The sequence below is a fragment of the Semicossyphus pulcher genome, unplaced genomic scaffold (genome assembly GCF_022749685.1).
Source record: "Semicossyphus pulcher isolate SPU_LCO1_2020_fin unplaced genomic scaffold, fSemPul1.0.p SCAF_16, whole genome shotgun sequence".
NCBI lineage: Eukaryota > Metazoa > Chordata > Actinopteri > Labriformes > Labridae > Semicossyphus > Semicossyphus pulcher.
In genome coordinates, this window is record NW_027211670.1 from 13,613,250 (window position 1) to 13,633,398 (window position 20,149).

The 20,149-nt window shown below is 41.4% G+C and overlaps 1 protein-coding gene across 1 annotated transcript; it reads left to right on the top strand.

Moving 5' to 3' along the window:
• The first annotated feature begins 1,151 nt into the window (after window positions 1-1,151).
• LOC138593334 (speckle-type POZ protein) lies at window positions 1,152-19,855 on the top strand. Its single transcript, XM_069664307.1, has 10 exons — window positions 1,152-1,224; window positions 11,142-11,348; window positions 11,431-11,552; window positions 12,531-12,682; window positions 12,797-12,924; window positions 13,027-13,204; window positions 13,356-13,411; window positions 14,913-15,035; window positions 15,631-15,773; window positions 18,188-19,855. Exons 2-10 carry the CDS (start codon window positions 11,271-11,273, stop codon window positions 18,330-18,332), a joined length of 1,125 nt encoding a protein of 374 aa, XP_069520408.1. The 5' UTR covers window positions 1,152-1,224; window positions 11,142-11,270; the 3' UTR covers window positions 18,333-19,855.
• The last annotated feature ends 294 nt before the right edge of the window (window positions 19,856-20,149 follow it).

Below are 20,149 nucleotides of genomic sequence, written 5' to 3' on the forward strand. Positions count from 1 at the left end.
ATGCAGTATGGAATTTGATTGTTATAAAATATTTGTGTTTCTATTGCCGCATTCTGTTCTCTTTGCAATTGTATATACACACACAGGGCCATCATATAATAAGCTTGTATAAATACTTAAATATAAATAAATATAGAGAACATTTTCTATGTCTAATTATAGTTGTTTCTATTGACACTAATAAAAAGGCTGCACAGACGCGAACATTAAATTACACTAAAACTTTTTCCCTCTTATTTACACACATATGGGGAGCAATAAGACAACTTTATTTATTCAATATTTTATGGGAAAATAATCATCCAACCTTCTGCACAATAACAGCTACAGTGATAACTTCACCACCCTAAATATAAAGCCTGCTCCCATAAGACCAGCTGTCTGTAATGTGATGCAAAATATGGTCTGGAAAATATTCTGAGAAGTATTTAATAGTATTTGAAGGGCAAATTCATAACAAACACAATCAGTCAAACTGGTGCAAGCTAATTATTGTAATGGCTTAGAATTAGCAGTTTGTTTTGCAGTTTATCTCAAAATAACCCTCACTACAAGGGTTGTGAACGATAGAGGTTAACGATGTATCAAAGACACCTTCAGGGTGAGACAATAAATCCAGAGATTAATTTGGTGCACATGTAATTAAATATCGCTTTTAACGGTTGGTATCCATTAATCTTGGACCCCTGTGTTAATAAACTTGGCAATATCTCAAACAGTCTGCTGATTAAATTAAGATAAATTATATTTTTATTTTCTATCTAACCCCCATCTTTTTTCTTCTTTCTTTCACAGTTATTCTTTGTTTAGTTTTTTGTTGTTTTGACCCATACTTGTATAGAGAACAACACACTTATTTTCTGAAAAACTGCTGAATACATAATGTATATATATATAAAAAATAAAAAATACAGATAAAACTAAAACTAAATTAAAACGGTGTTAAAATTTAACAGTTGCCCCTGAACCCACATGAATGAACCAGACAAATTCTCGTACAAATAGGCATCAAATAAAATCAAAGACAGATATATAGAGAAATGTAAACTTTGATCATACTATAGAAGTCATAGTGCTCGTGAGCCGTGAAATTCCTCCACGGCAGCAGGGGGCGCTCTGTTCGAGAGACTCAAGCTCTGCCACTTCTACAGAGAGCTAGCCTGTTAGCAAACAACAACAGAAGATCCCGGACAAGAAGCGTTATAATTATAACCCAACACTAAGGTAAGTCCACCGGTAAATTAAATAGAAAGCAGAAAAACGGACTTTGAATTCTTTAAATTAAACAATGAAGGCTATTTTGTCGTATTTTTAATCGGAGTTTTTCGTCAATTTCCCCGACCTTTTTGTTTGGCTTAGGTTAGCTGCTACATTGAGAGGGCTAGCTAATCAACTAGCTTCTTCGTGTTAGCTCTCCTGCTAACGTCAGATTGTCTGGATTATTTGTAGTTTATTTTTCAATTTTAACGGTATCAGACGTTGTGAATGGTTTATGGGATTTTTTTGTCTTTATGGAGACAACGGTGTTCACACGAGGCTACAGTAAAGAGCCAATTCAAAATAAAGATATAATTATCGGTTATCTGTATTAGCAGGTTAACTACCTGCTCCTGTCACCGCCTACATTAAAGTCCGAGCTTCAGCTCCCAACGTTAAATGCCACAATACAAAGCTTAGATAGTAGAATAATTTAACAGAAAAACCTTGAATATTTTTTTTTTTTAAGCCTCGGATCAAAGATAATAAATGTATTTGTGGGACTAAGATGAATAATGTCATGGGCCTTTATAATATTGTTTAATTAGAACAATTTAATGTTCTGTAGTGGATAATTTAATGTATAATGTTAAGCCTTAGAAAGTCTATTTTCTGTAGTATTTTTTTCCATGCTGCTCAGAAACTCATAGTTGACATGCTGTCGTTTATGATTGTTTGGGTAGAAAGGGATAAGATAGAGATTAGTATGACCCTGAGGATGTGGACAGTGTTATCCTTTAATACTGGTGTATCAGTTCATGCACGGAGCTGTGTGTGAGTCAGTGTCACTGGAACCAGACCAACACCAAGACACTTATATACTGGAAGGAGGTTTTGTGTATCTCTCATGTAGCCAGGCAGGTTGTAAAAACAATGACAGCATTGTTATCTTCATACAGATTTTTTGTTTGAAGGATGGGTTGGTTCGGCTTTACACAAAATCTTTTGGCCATAGTTTCTGATGTTGTAAGTGATAAATTGATATTGTAAGTAAGTATTCATCCTGGCTGTAGGCAAATACGAATATCCCTGACTAGGTAAAAATGTTTTAAAATGTAATATTGGAACACAAGTGTAACCAAGGGCTGGGCAATATGACAATATGCATTGTCAAAACGATATGAAAATGTCTATCGTATGTGTTTTTCTATATCTTCCCTATCATGATAAAAAACAGCAGCTGAACTGCTTTATGTTCTAATCCTTGCGCAGAGCGAACCATATAGGGAGGCGTTGTTTATTAACATGGACATTAACGTGCAGAAAAGGACTCAAGCGCAAACGGAAACTCAGTCAGTACTTTTTATTTGTTTTATTTGTTTTATTTCATTCACACAGGATTATCCAAAAATAGGCTTTACCATGTGGTTATTTCATATGGACTAATTATTTGTTAAATTACTAGAAAACATGATATATCATTATCAAGATATGAAAAATTCTGTATCGTAATATAGGATTTTGGCCCTAGTGTAACCTTTGAGATGAAGCTTTCTTGTAGTACTTTGGTCTAATTTTTGCTGCTTTTTGTCAAATGGAGTGAAGGTGCTGCCACACTGCAGATTTAAAATAGCCTCTAAGTGTTTCTTGAGGGTCTGAACCTCTTTGCTTTCTCGATAGACTGAGTGCTCATAACTCAGTTTAGCTGAGCTCACCTTCAGTGTCATGACTCACTGTGGTTGCACTCTCTATTTTCAAAAGTCCCAAAAAAAAGAAATGAAATTAGGAAAATGATGAAGTACGACTTTTAAGTTTCACCTCAACAATGCATGTGACCAAATTTCTGCGTCATGAAAGTGGATCACAAACTTTCCCTTGTATCAAATGTCTCATCCATGTTTTTCAGTCGTCATAAGACCTTTATTTTATTAGCTCTCTAGATTGGCCTTATCACGTTAACAATATAAAGAGCAATGTGATCGCTGCATAAACAAACCAGTGTTTGAGATGTCCTCTGTTGGGGCTGGCTTGTGTCAACATATTCACTTTTTAAACAGACTCCTCATTAGACTTTACCAATAAATTAGTGGATAAAGTGTCAGAGCCTTTTGTAATGTGGACATTGAAATGCTACAGCTGCTTCTTAAATTCCAAAAAAAGAAAGCCACAAGAAACGTTTCCTCTCCTGGTGTCACTACAGTAGTGTCTGCCACACACGGTAGATTCATGATTTTAAATCAAACATAGTAAAATGTTGTGTACTTTTTTATATTGCTGCTCAATTAATGGGCATGGATGCCTTGAAAATTTGGGCACACCAGATTATTTTCTAAGGTCAGTAAGCACTTGATTTAGGAAATAACAGCGCTTCTGTCAGTTTATTTATAATGTCTGTTTTCAGAAGCTAATTTTCCGTTGCAACTTCCAAGGAAAGTAAAAACCACCGCTTCATGAAAAAACGCTCAAATTCCCCCCAAAAAGTAGCTCCACTGCTCCTCGGATACCCTAATTAAACCTATGATAACTGGACTTCACGCTGTGCTCTGCAGCCTGCAGGAGTGTCTGCCCTTGGAGGTCAACATGTCAAATGTAGCTGTTGGTGAAGGTATGAACAAGGTGACAGGAGACATTAGATATGCATTGAGCTCCCTCCTCCCTCTAACCTCCCCTGCCTGGAGATGTGAGGAGGGTCTTAGCGAGGAAGTGCAGGCAGGAGGTGAAGCCTAGGTGCTAATGCTTTTTTAGCCCTGTCAAATCCCCCTCAGTGTAATTGTGGGTCTGCACAAAGCCAGGGATGAGAGCGAGGTGAGCCGATCGCTGTAGCGAAATCAATAGTTCATACCTCCCCGAGATTGAGTTTTTAGGAACGGAGGAGCCCCGTGACCGAGGGCAGAATATGAAATCGCTGCCACAGAGGCCCAACACGCGGCGTGCAATCGATCCCGGGTCCCTGTACCAATTATACTTTTAAGGTTTGTCTGTGGCTTACTGCAGTCCTCAAAGACCGCAGCTTTGGAAATAGACATTGTGTTCACTGACACTTCGACAAGGGTTGCAGTTTTTGTCATCCCCCTTGGATATTGCTGTCTGAAATGCCTCCATTCCTTCAGTCTTTAATTTAGCGCAGAGATTGATTTCTGGCTTTCCTCGTGGTGGTGGAGTGAAATGTCAGCAGAAACAGTGTGGTCACGATGCCGCCTTAGGTATCATATCTCCACAAATATACATTCATACAATTTAATTCTGTGTTTAAGATTTCATTCTAGGAAAAGCTTAACGTACTTCTCACTAAGACTGAAATTATTGAAAGGTTTGAAGGTTTAGCTGTTAAAGACTTTGCAATTATATTTCCAATAACTGCATTGATTGTCTGGTTAAATTCTGCTGACAACTGTTGTGATTTATCACCTTGCTTTGACTCCTGCTGGTGCCAGCTTGTGTTTTGTTCTTTGGAAACTGAAGAGTCTGTGATCGGTGCATGTTTGGGCAGCGTAGCTTAATGAGAAGTTTGAGGTGTGCAACCTGTCACTTTAAGCTAATCTGCTCACCATAAAGTGCAAAATATGACCCTAGTATCTTTTTCTGAGACACATTTTTGAGTAATGATCACAGTCAGAGCAAGTAGATTAAAGTAGATACAAGTATATTTTGTTCCTCTAGCTACTTCAAAAGAAAAGCCACCTCATGTTTTGCCTGTTAAAGTATTTCACTGTGGACCTGCTGCAGCATTATGAAATGTTCCGTTAGCGTTAGCTTGAAACAGCTCTGCAACAGTGTTACAGTATGCAGTGAAGCTGGATTAAATGCATGCATAGTTTTCCTGAACTATCCACCATGATAAAACAGTGCAGAACTCTTCAGCTTCCAAAAGAAACGCCTACATTTTGGTCAGATAATTACTGAACGGCTATAACAGAACCAATGCAGAACGTGAAATGTATTTTAAATGAGTTTGATGAGGAGGAAATTGGAGCACACAAACTGTGTAAAAGGCGCTGGGACAGTTTAAATGCAGCGTGCGTCTTCGTCTGCGTTCACCTGTCTGAGAGCCTGTATTTGATTCCTCTCTCATACCTCTGTTTGATTTTCTTTTGTCTCCATCTAACCGCTTTTTGTGGCAATTTATCTCTTCGACTGGTCCCGCAGACGGTGGCCTATCTTTCATTCCCCACCTGTTTTTCCATTTATCCTTCTCTATCACTTTACTTTTCATTTTCTCTCCCTGTACCCCCTTCCTTTATCTCCGTCTCACTCCATCTCACCAGATGCTGTTGTTTAAGAGTCAAGAAGATTGGTTGGCTCTTCTTCATTGGAACTGGGCTGAACCGAGCTCTTTATGTGGGAGCGTTTTTGTTGGCTTTACTTAGCAGCGTTATCGGAGCTGAGGAGTAAATCAGTAAGAAAGACGTAACTTTCTTCTGATATACTTCATTAGTTACACTCCCTTTTTTACCTCATAATAGAGTTTTAACAGGGTATTATTCATGCCACGAACATCTTGTCCAATCCAAAAAGGTGTTTTATTGGTTAGGACCTTTGCTGGCAATTATACTACTCTGTTACTGTGATGAACATATCACAGAAAAACAGACGTGTTCATACTTAATCACAGACGAGAAGCTTCGTACCAGATTGAAATTAAAGCTACTTTCCAGGGCGGGGGGGATTAAATTATTTATTTTAATTCATAAATCTGTCTTCAACGATTATGAAAGCAAAATAATAATGATAAAAACGTCATTCTGATTTGCACCCTTCTCTACAGCCGTGTGCTGAAAGTCCGAACCTCTGCATCCACACGAGTTAGACAGCAAACAGACACACCTTCTGGAAGGCAGAGGAAGAACCAACAGTTGGCAAAATCATTAGCTTTTTGATGCCAAGATTTCTTGTGCCAAGATCTCCTCTCCGCTATGTAACATCCGTCGTAAACTCCCTCACATAGAGGTCAACAAAATTATTTAAATCAGTGACTTAATGTGACGCTCTGCCGGCCTCAGCTGCTTTTTCTATCCTGCTCTTGTCCACTTAAGCGACATGTGTGCCGTCTGCCTGAGTTTATGTGAATGCAGAATCGCTCTCTGTGTGGATGCGGCATGTTTAGTTCAGCTAAAAGCTAGGGTGATAAATTAATCATGTTAAATTATCATGGTTTCAATATTGACCGAAGTATTTGTGTTGATGATTTCTGCCATCACAGAGCAGCCCTGCTACTTTCCACTCAGTGGGAAGGTCGATGTTCTTCTCCCAGTCGGTATCGATTAGGGAGTCCCAGGGTAACTCACGATACGTGATGTGTGACCCACGATAATATCCCGATACAGCGATTCTGCAATAATTGATATATTGCTTGACAATCACGATATCTGATTTACTGAAGAATCCAAAGGATTACTGTATTATTCACTGCAATTTGGCGTCAGTTTCACAGAATTTGACACAAATTGAGATAAAACCATGATGCAGTGACTCAAACTGGCAGGGAGATCTGTTCAGAGCGCTAAAAAATAAAAATATTGATATTTGGCTCCAGCAATACGATGATTCTATCACACCAGTCGGGAGGATGATATATTGCAATATCGATATTTTGTCCCCCCCTTAGTATCGATACATAACTTTTAAGTGTTGTAACAGAAATTAATTCAAGTCTTGTTTTGAAAAGGAGAAGAGGAAAACGTGGAGAAACCAAAATAAATATTATGCATATATATGATCCCTCTAAATGTTGTCCAGAGTTTAAATTATTGCGGCTTCTCCAAATTATTTGCATTAAATTGTGAGTTAAAGTTTGATCACCCTGCAATAGTCTACTTCAGCAGTTTACTCTTAAATCTTAAAACAATATAAACATTTTGTATCATGACTGTCACAGCAGCTTTTTTTGTTAGCGATAGACCGATTAATTACATTTTGACATAATCGGCGTCGGCCGATATCTGCGCTCACACGGCCGATTAAACAAAATATGTCTGCATACGCAGGCAGCCTCGTCTGTGTGACTGGCTTGAAGCATGCACCTCACGCAGTCGGCCGCAGGTACTTTCTCTACACAGTCTACACTCACTTCCCATAGCAAACCTGCCAGACGTCACATGTATCACACATACGGCCACCGTTCTTAAAGGGGAAGTCTCCACCGTTAAACAATAACTACAATAATGTTGTTAAATAATTTTTTAATTGTAATTTAAATTGTAAATTTTCGTTCTCTCCCAAGTGCACTAAAACTTTATTTTTCATTCACGTATACTAATTAATTTTTTTAAAATTTTTATTGTTAAGTGTACTGCAGAAGGAATGCAGATCTACTTGCAGATAATTCAGACAACAGTGTTAAACAAATGTTAAGTTTAGCAATTTTGTGTCAAATTTTTTTTGTATTTTATCAAATGCAAAAACAGGCAACAACATGATATCGGCCTCATATCGGCCATCGGCCGCCCTGCCCTCCAAATATTGGCATCAGCCATTGAAAAACCCATATCAGTCGACCACTAATTTTTGTATCCATAAAAAGTGACATTATTGGATTGTTAGCAGAAAGTAGAGAAGACAACATCCTCAGATTTCAGATGATGACATTTTGATTTAAGAGATTTGTGGTGGCTTTAAACATAAAAAATCAACATACCTCTACCAGTCTGTTATGCTGGGGTTAAGGATCTCTCTCTCTCTCAGGCCGGGCTGGGCTTTGAATTCTCCGCCATCAATCCCACACGGTAGTTGCTCCTTGTTTCAGCTAAAGGTAATTATTAACGTATCATGGTATTAAGTGATGTTGTGTGCATTGAAAGACGCTCCACAACCAAGAGAGTGCGCGAGAGGACATGCAAGAACACGCGAGAGCTTGCATAATTTTAATAATCAAATATTTGTATGTTTTTTTATTACATATCGGTTATAAATTCAAATTTAGAATATTTTGTCGACAGCCCTGTTGTGAAGTCTCATAGCCTTTGAGCAGCATCACTGTCCATGTACAGTATCACCTTCATTCAGTGTGATCAACAGGAGCAGAACGCTCAGCTCCCAGCTATCACAAATGTTACACTGTGTTTTTACCCAAACTGAATTGTGGATGAAAACATTAAACACTCTGAATGTGAGATGAAGGCTTATAGGCAACAGAAAATATTGAACCGTGGGAGGAAACAGCTACAGATGAATAGTTTGAGGGTCCTGGTCCCGAAGCTGACTTCTGTTATACAGCAGAGAAAACCCTGTTCAGCACTGACCTTGCAGCAAGATGACGAAAGCTTTTGAATCTGGCACCGAGTCAAGATTGGCTCCTGTGCCGCTCGGGTAATTTGTCCTTATCTTCTTCATTATGTGCAGAATTGAGGGCAGTACAATACCTGCACACCTTTATCACATAATTAACCACTCACACTGACCTGTGCGTCTCCTAGTCTGGTACGAACCACCGCGTTTGTCCTTGTTGTCGTCACTACCAATGAAAGCTTGTGTGCTCGGCTTTTTGCGGTGGTTTCATGTATTCTCTCCTTCACCAGGTTGTGACGCTTTACCCTGTACGAGTCGAGGAGAAGAGTCTGTTCATGCAGCTAATACAGGGTCACTACTTTCTTTAAATCAGTTAAATCAATTGGGTTGAACAAACCTTTTAGTTCAGCACCAGACTGTTTTCTGTGGTGGATTCATTCACTCTGATACTTGGGTGAAGACTACTGGAAGCAGGAAGGTGTATAAGAGAAGAGAGACAGGCTCATGTAACTCAGTGTGGCTCATTGTTTGTAGTCACTTTTGGTCAACAACAGAAGGATGTGGCAGAGAGGAGTAATCAGTTTTTGACTACACAGGATTATATTGTTTGTTTTGACTTTACATGGGATTAACTGACTCTAACAGTGATGTATTATATCAGCAGGCCTATCCTTTCCTTTCTGTGTGCTGCTTGCAGTTATGAGGTCTCAGTCATGCTAGACTACTTTAATTCCAAGTCGTAACCAATGGCTGTAGATATACATGGACGACGCGTCTCCATCTGCTCTCATTGTATGGAATTGATGTCAAAATAGCCCCTGTGATAGGCGCTGCCATCGTGCGATGGTGATGTCATTTGGAGCCAGAGTCTGCGCAGTAGCGAGCGGCGGCTGGAGCGGCCGTAGCCACTTCCACTAACCAGAACACGCACGTAACTTACCAAATAAACAGCAAAGATCCCGCACGTCGGTGTGTTTAACAGCAGAACAGCTTCTTGTGTTGGTCTGAAGCAGACACAGAAACTTCAATGACCTCTCCTCTCACCGTTCCTCCTCTACTCTGCCAATCCGGACAGATCGGCTGCAGGAGCCGTATTTGTCAACAGAGCTGTCAATCATCCTCTTTACAGCATAAAATAACTAATTAAAACTAAACTTGTAAGAAAAATGAACACTTCAGCAAGATAAGAACTTACTATAATGACAGAAACCATGTTTGAGAAAAATGTATTTGATGTGTATTTTGATTTTATAGTTTGACTCATGTCCCTGTCGTGTCATAAGGGCCTGATGAGGCCTGGGCCTCTCCAAACACTGACAATTTAAAGTCTGTACGCATCTAAAATCTGGATACAAAAACCTATTAAAAGTAACTGAAGTCCCTCCAAAATGAGATGAGAAAAAACAGGATCTGATGCAACAAGGTTTATTGAGTCCAAAAACAGACCCACAATACAACCAGAATCTAAGGCCGAGCAACAGAGACTGAATAAAAATTCACAGAGCACGATCTTATGTTCCCGAAGGATGCCCCGCCTGATGCAGAAACTCCCATTTTTTATTATTACGTCTCATCTCTGATTATTTTTAACCGTGTAAACGAAACTGACCTTTTAGCCATTAGCTGGTTGGTTTCGGTGTAAAAAACCCTGCTATCTGGAAAACAGCTAACTCGTGACAGTTATCTCTGATCTCAAAGGTCAGAGTGTATTTTTAAAACAATAAGTAAAACAAATCACTTTTTAGCATAAAGCACATCGATGTCTAACATTCATTCTACTTGATATATGTTCCTCACACAGGTTTGAAGTTTTTCATTCTGGTAATATAGTTCACTTTCACCCTCAAGATGGTTATACAGGCTCCAACATCCCATCTGTTAACATGGAGGAGGCGGGCTTTATGACCTATACAGCAGTAATTGTTTTGGCTTCACTTTCAGGGAGCTGTCATGTCATCCATCTTTTCATACAGTGTATAGTCGAAGCCATGACCAGACTTTTCCTTTATTTTTTATTTCAAAGACCAAAAAAACAAATGTCTGCCGACGCCAACTTTCCCTTTCACAAATCTTTATTCAAATGTTTAAAGTCCTACGCTATCCTGCGATTTGATGCTGTTTGAATTAAAGTTAAAGATGCTGTATTGCAGATGTGGACTGCAAAGGAGATGAAAAAAGTCTTTAGGAATAAGTTGAATCGCCTTCATGCAGTATGCGATCATGCTGGTAAAGTTAGTTAGAGTCTGTATTTGGAGGAGGAGCAGGAGTGCACACAAATCTGCCACACATGTGCCTTAAAGCTAATTGTGGGAACTTGTATTTTGGCCTCTCAGTAGCTCCGACCCCCGCCACAGTCCCGAGAGGCAGCTTGTTTATTTACAGTTCATTTTTGAGACTTAATTGCGATTGCGGCGGGTATTGATCTCAGAACAGACTCGGGCCATCGATCTCCTGCTGTCCCCCAGTGGGTCAGGGACAATTCATCGTGCCCCCAACAGCACCACAGACCAGGCAGCGTGGCCGCATGCATGAAACGATATTCAATCTTAACCGGATCAGTGAAAGAATCAGAGCCTGTGTTGCATCCAAATGAGCTGAGCTCTGTTGTAAAAATGGCTTCCTGTGTAATGTGTGTGATTCCTGCATCTTTGTAAGAAATTCAAGGAGGATTTAATTTCTCATCTGATCAATTATCACTCTCACATTGTGTCCGCTTCTAGGGGGCAAACTGCTTCCATCTGGCGTGCACTGATGCAGATGGACGTCAGGACTGAACATTGACGAGTGGCAGCGACAGATTCCTCCGCCTCCTCACCCTCTTGCCCCCGACACCTTCTGTCACGCTGGCAATGTCAAGAGTCCCGAGTCCCCCTCCCCCTGCGGAAATGTCCAGCGGGCCTGTGGCCGAGAGCTGGTGTTACACTCAGGTACAATGAGCAGAACAGACTCCGTAACGCTCTGATCAGTCAAATGAATCAAGTTCTTTACTGAATATGTTTCCTTCGTCAGATCAAAGTGGTGAAGTTCTCTTACATGTGGACCATCAACAACTTCAGCTTCTGTCGTGAGGAGATGGGTGAGGTCATCAAGAGCTCCACCTTCTCTTCTGGGGCCAATGACAAGCTGAAATGGTGGGTTTAAGTTGTTACTGCATTGTTCAGGAGACTCTTCAGAAACATCTAGAAAGTCCAACATGAAGGTTATGACTGGCCCTCTTTTCTACTTTCTACATAGATCTTGTTAATCTACATTTTTCATCCCTTTATCAACCAAAAAACTAAGAAATCAGACCCACAATGCAACATTTCACTTAGTGTGATCCTCAAACACGGGCGTATTTATTATACAGTATCCCAACAATAATAAAAATGCAGATTTCTACCTGCACTGGTCATGAATTCATCGAAAAAAAGTGCAAAAGCTAACATAACAGCTCTACAAGTGTATTAAAGGAGCAGTTCGCCCCTGGATGGAGCCAGACTGTCAATCACAGCTGGTGTTCTCTGTAAGCGACAGAAGCAATAACATTTGAAACTGGCGCCACAGCTGTGGAGAAAGTTGAACAAACAGCTCGTGGTTTCGCCCATTCTGCATTCCTACAACACCCAGCATGCATTGCGCCCCTCCCTCTGAAAGGAACGGTCCAGCGAGAGACGCTGGAGTGAAATACTACCGTTTTCGCTGCAGGCGATGTCTCAGAGCGGTACAGAATCCGAAATACGACGAGAATATACCGGTGGATCGTCTAAAAAATCTTCAGGTCTGCAGGCTACATTTCAAACCTGACGATTTTGAGCGAGACATGACATCGGAGGCGGCGTCTTAGATTGAGGAAGTGTAGATTAACAAGCTCCCATACTACGTAAAACGCTTCATCTGGAGGAGGTTTTCCAGGGCCCGCTTGGGAAGAGGATGGCGTCCTTCAAAGGCACAGAGCCAAATTGCATTTTTTCTACCATAATGGCATTAGCTCCCCTTTATAGCATGATAGGACTGAGGTTTAAAATCGGTGAACTGGCCCTTTAACACTATTAATGATTATTAAATACATTATGACCTCCATCCCCTTTACTAGAGAGCTTAACTGTTTAACCCTCCTCCACCTCCAGGTGTTTGCGAGTGAATCCGAAGGGCCTGGATGAGGAGAGCAAAGACTACCTGTCTCTCTACCTGCTGCTGGTCAGCTGTCCGAAGGCCGAGGTGCGCGCCAAGTTCAAGTTCTCCATCCTCAACGCCAAGGGAGAGGAGACTAAAGCCATGGGTGAGTCAGCCGGGTCACACAAACTATTAACTGCAGCAGAAAAGAGTCCAATGCTGGATGTTACATCGTAAATTGGAGTGTGTTTTAAAGCTCTTGTGACTTTGTGTCCTGCAGAAAGCCAGAGGGCGTATCGCTTCGTCCAGGGGAAAGACTGGGGCTTTAAGAAGTTCATCCGGAGAGACTTCCTCCTAGATGAGGCCAACGGTCTTCTACCTGACGACAAGCTCACGCTCTTCTGCGAGGTAAGCCGCCTGCTCTTCTTGGCTCGTACCTTTTCAGATTACAGAGTGAAGTGAAGCACACGCTTTTGGAGTATTTCAGTCCATTCAATTTCCGTCCCTCAGGTGAGTGTGGTGCAGGACTCGGTCAACATATCCGGGCAGAACACCATGAACATGGTGAAGGTGCCTGACTGCAGGCTAGCAGATGAGCTGGGAGGTCTGTGGGAGAACTCGCGCTTCACGGACTGTTCGCTGTGCGTGGCCGGTCAGGAGTTTCAGGCCCACAAAGCCATCCTTGCAGGTACGGATATGAGACTGTGGACAGTATTTTTGTTCTTCCACATTTTAAGGTCTTTGTATTTAGTCGTTCGCCCTCTGTCTGTTTGATCTGCTTGATTATTGCCATATTATCTCTGCTGTCCTCCTGATCTCTCTCTGCGTCTCTGTTCCAGCACGGTCCCCTGTATTCAGCGCCATGTTCGAGCACGAGATGGAGGAGAGCAAAAAGGTGAGCCGAAGCTCCCAGAGCTGTTTTTTTCCTTCTTAGTAATAAATTCATTTTGTTCCTCGGTGGTTTTCCCTGCCGTGTGGAAGCTTAAAGTGAGTGAGGGATTGTGTGCTGTCAAACGGCTGCAGCACTGTTTGGTGAAACTGAACGATAGCGCACCTGAAATGAAATTGTCCTGCCGTACTTGAGGGTCAGGATTCATCCTTCACTGACAAAGCTGCAGAAGCAGAGAATTGCTTTTTTTTTTCATTCGTGCACGTGACTGTGAGAAATGAAATTGTGGGAGAGGCTGCCCAGATGTTGCTTTTTTTAAACCAAGGCCATTTGAGATTTCATGTTGGAAACTTTTCAGATCTGATATTTCACTCATCAACATTTAAATGGAAAGATAAAATACAGGGCGTTTGCTGCAGAGTCTTGACTCAGAAGCATTAATCATGTAGTTTAACTTTCATTTCCGTCACATTGTTGGCACTAAAGGTTGACCGTGTTACTTTTCCCAACAAGTCTCTGCATATCGCACTCCTAAAATCTTGCAAGGTGATCTTGTTTGCAGGCCTGACAGCCGCCACAAATACCCTAAAGGAAGTGAAGCTGCATGATGAACAGGGAAGCTCACATAAAAAAAGATTTGATCCTGTTTGAATAAGGATACGATTCAGAATCAGGTTTATTGCCAAGTGATTATTACATCACAAAGAATTTGTCTTTATCTGATGGTGCTCCGAATAAAGAGAAACACGTGAAGTAAACATTGAAATTATAGAGACAGCGTGATTTCACCTCTGCAGCTGAAACCTACAGCGCGATAAAAAGAAGATTCCAACATTATCCTGAGGATTCACATTTTTTAACCATAAACAAATGTTTTTATGGCATTGGGAAAAAACCTGATTAGATTATTGACAGGCATTAAAAAGAATTAGAAAAAGCAGTGACTGTATATAAAGATGGAAGCGTCTCCGTCTGCTCTCACTGTACCAAGTTGAAGCCAAAACAGCCCCTGTGATAGGCGCTTCCGTCTTGCAATGGTGACGTCATTTGGAGCCAGAGCTGCGCAGAAGAGATCGGCGGGTGGAGCCGCCGTAGCCACTTCCGCTAACCAAAACACACACTTCACTTACCAGAAAAAAAACAGCAAAGATCCCGAACATCGGCGTGTTTAACAGCAGAACAGCTTCTTTGTGTTGGTCTGAAGCAGACGTAGACGTCTTCGTTACGTCTCCTCTCACCGTTCCTCCTCTTCTCTGCTGATCAGGAACAGATCGGCTGCAGGAGCCGGATTTGTCAACAGAGCTGTCAATCATCATTTTGACAGCATCAAATAGCTGATTAAAAATAAACTTGTCAGAAAAATGAACACTTGGACATAAATCAGCTTGATAAGAACTAACTATAATGACAGAAACCGTGTTTGAGAAACATTTATTTGACGTGTATTTTAGAGCTTCTGTTTTGAAAATCATTAATGCGACCTTATTCCTCGTCTGTTTTACATCAGAACCGCGTGGAGATCAATGACGTGGAGCCCGAGGTTTTCAAAGAGATGATGTGCTTCATCTACACAGACAAAGCTCCCAACCTGGACAAGATGGCTGACGACCTGCTGGCAGCAGCAGACAAGGTGAATATAACAAAAGAGACTTAAGTTCATCAATATCTTTGGACATTTTGAGACATGGCTGCCTGATGAATCGGCAGGTTTCCTGTTTGTTGAAGTATTTAAAATCTGTTGATTTGAGCAGTTTAGGGATTTTAATTTAACTGATTATTGGCTTATACTGGCTGTTTTTAATGTGATTAGAATTATTTTGTTGCAGAATGTACCTTCAGATGTTTTCACAGGTAAAGGTAATGAGATGCATTATAACCTGAGACGACACAACTGCACAGTTTCCATTAGCACAGTAAGCCAACGGGATTTGTAGAGACAGTTGGATGATTTCACGCTGATGTTGCTCCTACATGACACAAAATTGGAAACTTGACTTTGGGAAACAGTTTTTCTTTGAGGTCGAGCAGCGAAATGTTTATTTAACGTTGGTTTTATCGTATTTATATCTTAAAGAACGGATGAATTGTCGTCTTTCTTTAGTCTTTGTTTGAGGCTTGACATCGCAGACTGATGTTTCAGTGTACTTTGTAACGCTGAAATCATCATCACTGAAATGTGGCAGCGGGTTCCTCATGAATACTGATGCTGTGTCCTCTCTTGTCAGTACGCTCTGGAGAGACTGAAGGTCATGTGCGAGGACGCTCTGTGCACCAGTCTGTCCGTGGAAAACGCAGCCGAGATCCTCATCCTGGCTGACCTGCACAGCGCCGACCAGCTCAAAACGCAGGCCGTCGACTTCATCAACTAGTGAGTTCACACGCAGACAAAAGGCTTGTCGTCACTTATAATTAGGTCTCACACGTCCCGAAGAGTCGACTGAACATTTTGTCTCTGTTGTTGTGTTACTTTACCACTTTGTGTGTCAGCCTCTCGCCTCATCTCGTGGTGTGACAGTCAGTAATTTAATTTCACATGTCCCCTAATGTAGAGGTCTGTCTGATACACGCTGAGGCTTTCAGAGGGATCGGGGCAGCCTGACTCCTCACCATGTGTGCTGTCACCTCCTGTTCACGGGGATAAAAGTGTGATGATAAGTGCAGTTTGTCTGCACTGATGTTCAGCCTGAATATATTCCTTCTGACTTTTCTGTAAGCGTCGCACAATTCATCATTTTGACTTTTGGAAGTGAAACAAAGAGTTGATTATTAATTATTAGAGATTCAGATTTAGCTTTAAGTCATAATCTCAGATTTTCATGTAAATAAATGTCTGTTAAGTCCCTGTCTATCGCAGAATGAGGTAACACAATGGTTACTGAGCCTATGGCCCGCTGATGAAAGCCTTTGCATTCGCAGTATTACAGACTGTGTCAGTGGCGACTTTCGCAGACAAAAATCCCAAGCGGCGCCCCGTTAGTGACGCCTTTTCCATCACCCAGCAGTGGTTGGTCTGTCTGAGAGGGTAGGCGGAGCTAAGCGGCTGCTTTTCCGGTCTCTGCGAGTGTTGCGGGTAAACAGTAATCTACTATGGCTGAACAAACAAAGAAAAGATCGATGACTACAGATACAACTTCAAAAATAAGTGAAAACCCAAAGAAAAAGAAACAAATTCGAAGCTCAGATGAAGGAAAACAGTCTAAAAAGGAAAGCGACCGTCAGCGAGGAAAATCAAGAGTTACAACCGGAGCCAACCGTGGACGTCTCGTTAAATTGGGAAGTGTGCTCCCGCAATTATCGTTTATCGCCATTAGGTGCCGCTAAAGAGAACGAAACTCAAATCTTCACTTTCGGTTTTGCCTTACTCGCAATGATGCTCTCGTTTTGTAATGTTTCATAAATCCAGTGCATCCTTTTTCATTCACCCCTCCCCAAAAGCTACACGACTGCATTTACATGAGTTCAGGCAGACAGATGACGCCTTCTGCAAAGGATACAGACAGCAATCATCTGTATTTCCATTGCAGAGGACCCAAAAAGTTAAAATGCTTTCTAATAACATGTATTATTTTTGCCATAATAGAGCAGCCATAGGTCAGGAAGAAAGAAAGTCCTGCTACACAGATTAGATAAGCAAATATTAGAGATTAAAAACAAATCTAAGTTTGACCTCTCTGAGCTGTGAAATTTGTTGAAATTGGACATCAAGTTCTGAAGGTCAAAACTCGTGACTCAAACTTGCGATACAAGACGACACAACTTCACATAAAAGTCTAACTGAAGTTACATTTTTACAATGTTACAATTTCATTTGTCCAATTTGTGGGAGAAGCTAGCCGGCTGTTCCATTTGAGATTTTATGTCGGAAAGTTTCAAGATTAAATTTCAACATCGAAGTGGGAGATGTGAGAGTTAGAAAGTCACACATCAAACACAGGGAATGATGTGGGGTGGATTTTTTTCCTTGAGTCTTGAATCAGAAGCATTAATCATGTAGTTTAACTTTCGTTTTCGTCACATTGTTGGCACTAAAGGTTGATCGTGTTACTTTTCCCAACAAGTCTCTGCATATCGCACTCCTAAAATCTTGCAAGGTGATCTTGTTTGCAGGCCTGACAGCCGCCACAAATACGCTAAAGGAAGTGAAGCTGCATGACGAGATGAACAGGGAAGCTCACAGATAAAACAGATTTTATCCTATTTGAATAAGGATACGATTCAGAATCAGGTTTATCGCTAAGTGATTATTACATCACAAAGAATTTGTCTTTATCTGATGGTGCTCAGAATAAACCAAGAGAGACACATGAAGCCTCCCTATCCTCGCAGCAACAAGGCTACATGCAAACCATAAAGCAACACTCTCTTGAGTCCTCTCTTACACTGATGGTCTCTCCTTTCAAGAACAATATTTGAAATCCTACTTTTTCAAGAAATTCCAGACAAAACAAAAGATAAACTGACTGCATATAGCTCTTTTCTAGTCTTCAGACCGCTTGAAGCGCTTCTACACTCGCATTCACACACTGATGGCTGTGCCTTCAGGAGCAACTTGGGGTTCAGTGTCTTGGTAAGGACGCTGCAGCAGTCAGGGATCAAATCGCAACCACTGAGCCATAGTCGCCCAAAATAGCCAAAATACTGACTTATATTCTGGCCAATAATATCCTCAAGAAAACACTCATGACATTAACGGATTAATGTAGTTGTTATTTACAGCCTGGTGTAATAATGATATAGAAATCAATTTTCTTTGAACTAATGTGTTTTTATTTGTCTCTCCAGTCACGCTGCAGAGGTGATGGAGACAGCAGGCTGGAAGTCCATGGTGGCGTCTCATCCTCACCTGGTGGCCGAAGCGTACCGCTCGCTGGCTTCGGCGCAGTGCCCTTTCCTCGGACCCCCACGCAAGCGCCTCAAACAATCCTAACAGCCTCACAGCGAGGCGTCTACACTCTCTAAAACACACAACACATGCATACACACAAAAACACACAGACCCCCCCTCCCCCTCCCTCAAAAACAGGGACAACCTTTCCCTTTTGCTGTTACCTACCACACTACCTACAGCCTCCCCCGAATCTCCCCCTTCTGCCCCATCCAAACCTGCTGTATTAGTCTGTAAAGACGGAGGGAAGAAGAAGGAGGAAGAGGAGGAGGAGATGGAAGAGAGAGGGGGCAGGTGGGCTCATGAAGTGGATGTTTGTCGTTTACAAAAAAAAAAAACACCCCTCCCTCTTTTCTTCTCGGCTCTGGCTTAGTGAGGTCTGACATTGTGCTCTCTCCCGTGTGTGAAGTTTAAACCTTCGACATCCTGCTAGTTCCTGATTTGGAATCCGTTCAGAAGGAAAAACTGGACACAACAATCCATAAAGAGCCGACTGTCTGCAAATGTGGAGGCTGAAAGGACGGATAAATATGAGTCTTTAACTGGCTATTTTATCATACGGCTTCTTTTTGCTCTGTAGGAGAAGCCCCCAAACTAAAGGACCCGTGGGCCTGAGAGGGACTGAAGAAGAAGAAATGGGCCTGTTTGTTTCAAACTAGAAGCCCCCTGAGAAAGACAACCAAGGGCTAGTTTAAAAAAAGCAGATAACACAAATCATCAAAATAACTCTCCCAAAGAAAGTTGGGAAACATTGCACTAAAGTCACCCCTCGTCAAACTGTACCAGCAGTGAAGTAGAAATACTGAAGGCAAGCACACATGGACTAAAGAGCCCGCTGGACCACATAGAACAAACACCCTTTAAGAAGATTGATCAGAAAGTGACAAACGACGACATGTACTCCCATATCTCTGCTTCATCTGCGTCCCTGTTCATTTTTTAAAAACCCAGTGAAGAGAGAAACAGAAAATAGCAACGCACAGCTGGATGTCATTCTTGGGGATGTAGTGTTTTGTCTGTGGATCTGTCTTTGTAGCCCTTGAGAGAAAATACAATCCAAGGCATCAACGGACAAACCGACCAGGAGACAACAAGCAAGAGGGAAACAAAAGTCAAAATAACATTAGGCTTCAATCAGGCATGTAAATGTTCTTTTATGATGGATTTCTTATTTGTTTTTTTTTCCTCAGAAGTGTCATTTCTATTTTTTTCATAGGAATTTGTACAGACACAAGTGTTTTTGAAGCTGTGTAAACAAAAAAGCATTTTCAACCGTGAAATTAAAAGCGGACGGATGTTTTCTTTGCAGGCATGAAGACTGAGGGGAAATGAAATTGAAATGAACACGTTTTAATGTTCAGAATAGACCGAATGTGAATAAAATGCACACCGAGGCAAACCACATGACAAACATTTGAAGTTATCATTTTAAACCTGGTGGGAAATGGTAATCGATAGAAGGAACCGTTGTTGTTTCTTTCCTGTAGATATCGCTGGTTATGAGAAGTGACACTTAGTTGTTGCCATTTTTTGTTCCTAAAAGAATAAACCACAACTATTTTGTATTGAATGCAACGCAAAGTTTGTCCGGCTATTATTGTGTGAATTATGTGTTTGTATCAGGCATTGTTATATACCAAACAGCCGTAACATTATGACCACATGCCTGATATCGTGTACGTCCCCTTTTTCTCGCCACAACAGCCATGACCCTGTTAGCCCTGTTGGCAGCAGATCCTTTAAGTCCTGTAAGTTGCGAGGTGAGGCCTCCACGGATCGGGCTTGTTTGTCCAACACGTCCCACAGATGTTCCTCAAACCATTGTTGCAGTGTGGCAGGGCGCATGATCCTGCTGAAAG